General features: G+C 44.8%; 1 protein-coding gene across 1 annotated transcript; it reads left to right on the forward strand.

Moving 5' to 3' along the window:
• Positions 1-447: 447 nt before the first annotated feature.
• On the forward strand, positions 448-1478 carry gnrh2 (gonadotropin-releasing hormone 2). The gene is made up of 3 exons (XM_066711704.1): positions 448-585; positions 926-1009; positions 1440-1478. The coding sequence occupies exons 1-3, from the start codon at positions 448-450 to the stop codon at positions 1476-1478; spliced, it is 261 nt and encodes an 86-aa protein (XP_066567801.1).
• The last annotated feature ends 504 nt before the right edge of the window (positions 1479-1982 follow it).

Consider the following 1982-nt stretch of genomic DNA (forward strand, 5'->3'; position numbering starts at 1 on the left):
GAGGTAAGAAAAATGGCAACACAATTTGATAGTCAATGCTAATGTAAGCAACCTTGCAGATTGATTAAACCCTTTCATTAAACGTCAACCTCAAAATGTACTTTTTCAGTGTTAAACATTTGGTTCAGTACAAGTGACATTAAAGTAATTTTCTAATAAGTTAATTAAATTAGCTATGATAAAGGTTATTTTCTTAAGAACAAGAGTTTGTTTTTATGTGATTTGATTGTGAATACATGTTTTGTATCGGCAGCTGTCTGAAGGTTTTACAGTGTATTTTCTCAACTTTTACGCTGTGTTGTCCAATTGTTTTGAAAGAATGTAATATAATTTATTTTCCCCCTCCCTACCTCTGGTCTCTTCCCTTCTCTTCTCTTTTCTCCATAATTTCTTCATCTTCTACCTCTCCCTTCATCTATTACATCTCTCTCCTCTATGTGCTCAGTGATGCTGTCTCAGGGAAGACTTCTTCTGCTGCTGAGTGTGCTGCTGGCCCTCAGTACTAAGCTATCCGGAGCCCAGCACTGGTCACATGGCTGGTACCCTGGGGGAAAGAGGGAGCTGGACAGCCTGCAGACCGCAGAGGTGAAAGGGGGAGAGAGAGGGGGAGTAGTGGTGGATAGAGAGTGGCATGGAGGAAAGGGAGGATGGGAATGGAGGGAAAGAGATAAAGGCAAGCGGTAGATGGGGAGGGATACATCGGGGGAGAGGGAGAGGAAAAAGGGAATGGGAAGGAGCAGGATAGAACACAGACCGGGGAAGAAGGGAGAGTGGAGTGAGGATCGGACAGAGGCAGGGAGAATGAAACTGTCTGTGACTCTAGCAGTGTTATCCCTCTTCCTCACCCTCCTCTTTTCCTTTCTTTCTACTCCCTCTCACTGCCTCTGTCCCTCCCTCCCTCTCTCAATCATTCCTTTATCCCCAGGTGTCTGAGGAGATTAAGCTATGTGAGGGGGGGGAGTGCAGCTACCTGAGACCCCTGAGAAAGAACATCCTGAAGAGCCTGCTGGTGAGAGCCTCCCTCCTCCTCCTTTCTTTTTTTCCCTTTTCCTCTCCTTCCTTCACTCTTTCCTGCTCTCTCCCACCTTCCTTCTCCCTTTTCCACCCCTCTTTCTCTTTCCTTCTTATTTTCCCCTCTCTCCTCATCCCCCTTTCTTTCTCCCTTTAGCTGACTCCCTTCACTGTATTACAGTCTGGATTTGAAATACATTATCCAGTTCTTAACTGATGTGTTAAAGTAATCTAAATTAGACATGGTTTGAGTTTTGTGTTCTGTTAGCTCTGTTTAATGCATTGTTTGGAAATATATCAATAGGTTATTATTTCTGTGTGTTTGTTTGTATATATGTATAACTTGTTAATTGTGCCCTAATCTTACAGCTTGATATTAGAGATGAGCAAAGGCCATCACAAGACTTTCTTGATTGTTTGATTGGCAGGTTGATGCGCTGGCCAGGGAGTTCCAAAGGAAGAAGTGATCCCCCCCCCCATACTCCTGATGCCCCACCCTCTTACTCCCCCACTGATGGAGTCTACACAGAGCTGTGAGCCCCCCACCACCACTGTTCTCCCTCTGCCCTCCTGTCTTCCAGTCCCTCTCTCATACTCTGAACCCCTTCTTCCCTCTCTATTTTATCTGTCTTCCTTTCCCACTCTACCTCCCACCCTTTTTCCCCTCCTTCTGCCAATTCCTCTAGCCATTCCACAATTCATATTCTCTTTCTATTCTGCCCTTTTTATAATTTTACTTTTCTTTCTTCAATATCTGCTTTCGCCTACCCCCCTCCTCCCTCTCATTCCCTTTATGTATCTATTTATTCATATTCTCTATGCCTCCCTCACTCTCCCATCTTCCATGCCCACTGAGCCCCCCCACCCCACCCCTTACCACTTCTGAGGACTTTGGAGTTACTGTAACATGTTGTCACTCTTCCAATAAAAATATTTATTTTGCTACTTAGACCCTAGCTGGTCACCTCGCA

This window comes from Amia ocellicauda, chromosome 8 (genome assembly GCF_036373705.1).
Source record: "Amia ocellicauda isolate fAmiCal2 chromosome 8, fAmiCal2.hap1, whole genome shotgun sequence".
Taxonomy (NCBI): domain Eukaryota; kingdom Metazoa; phylum Chordata; class Actinopteri; order Amiiformes; family Amiidae; genus Amia; species Amia ocellicauda.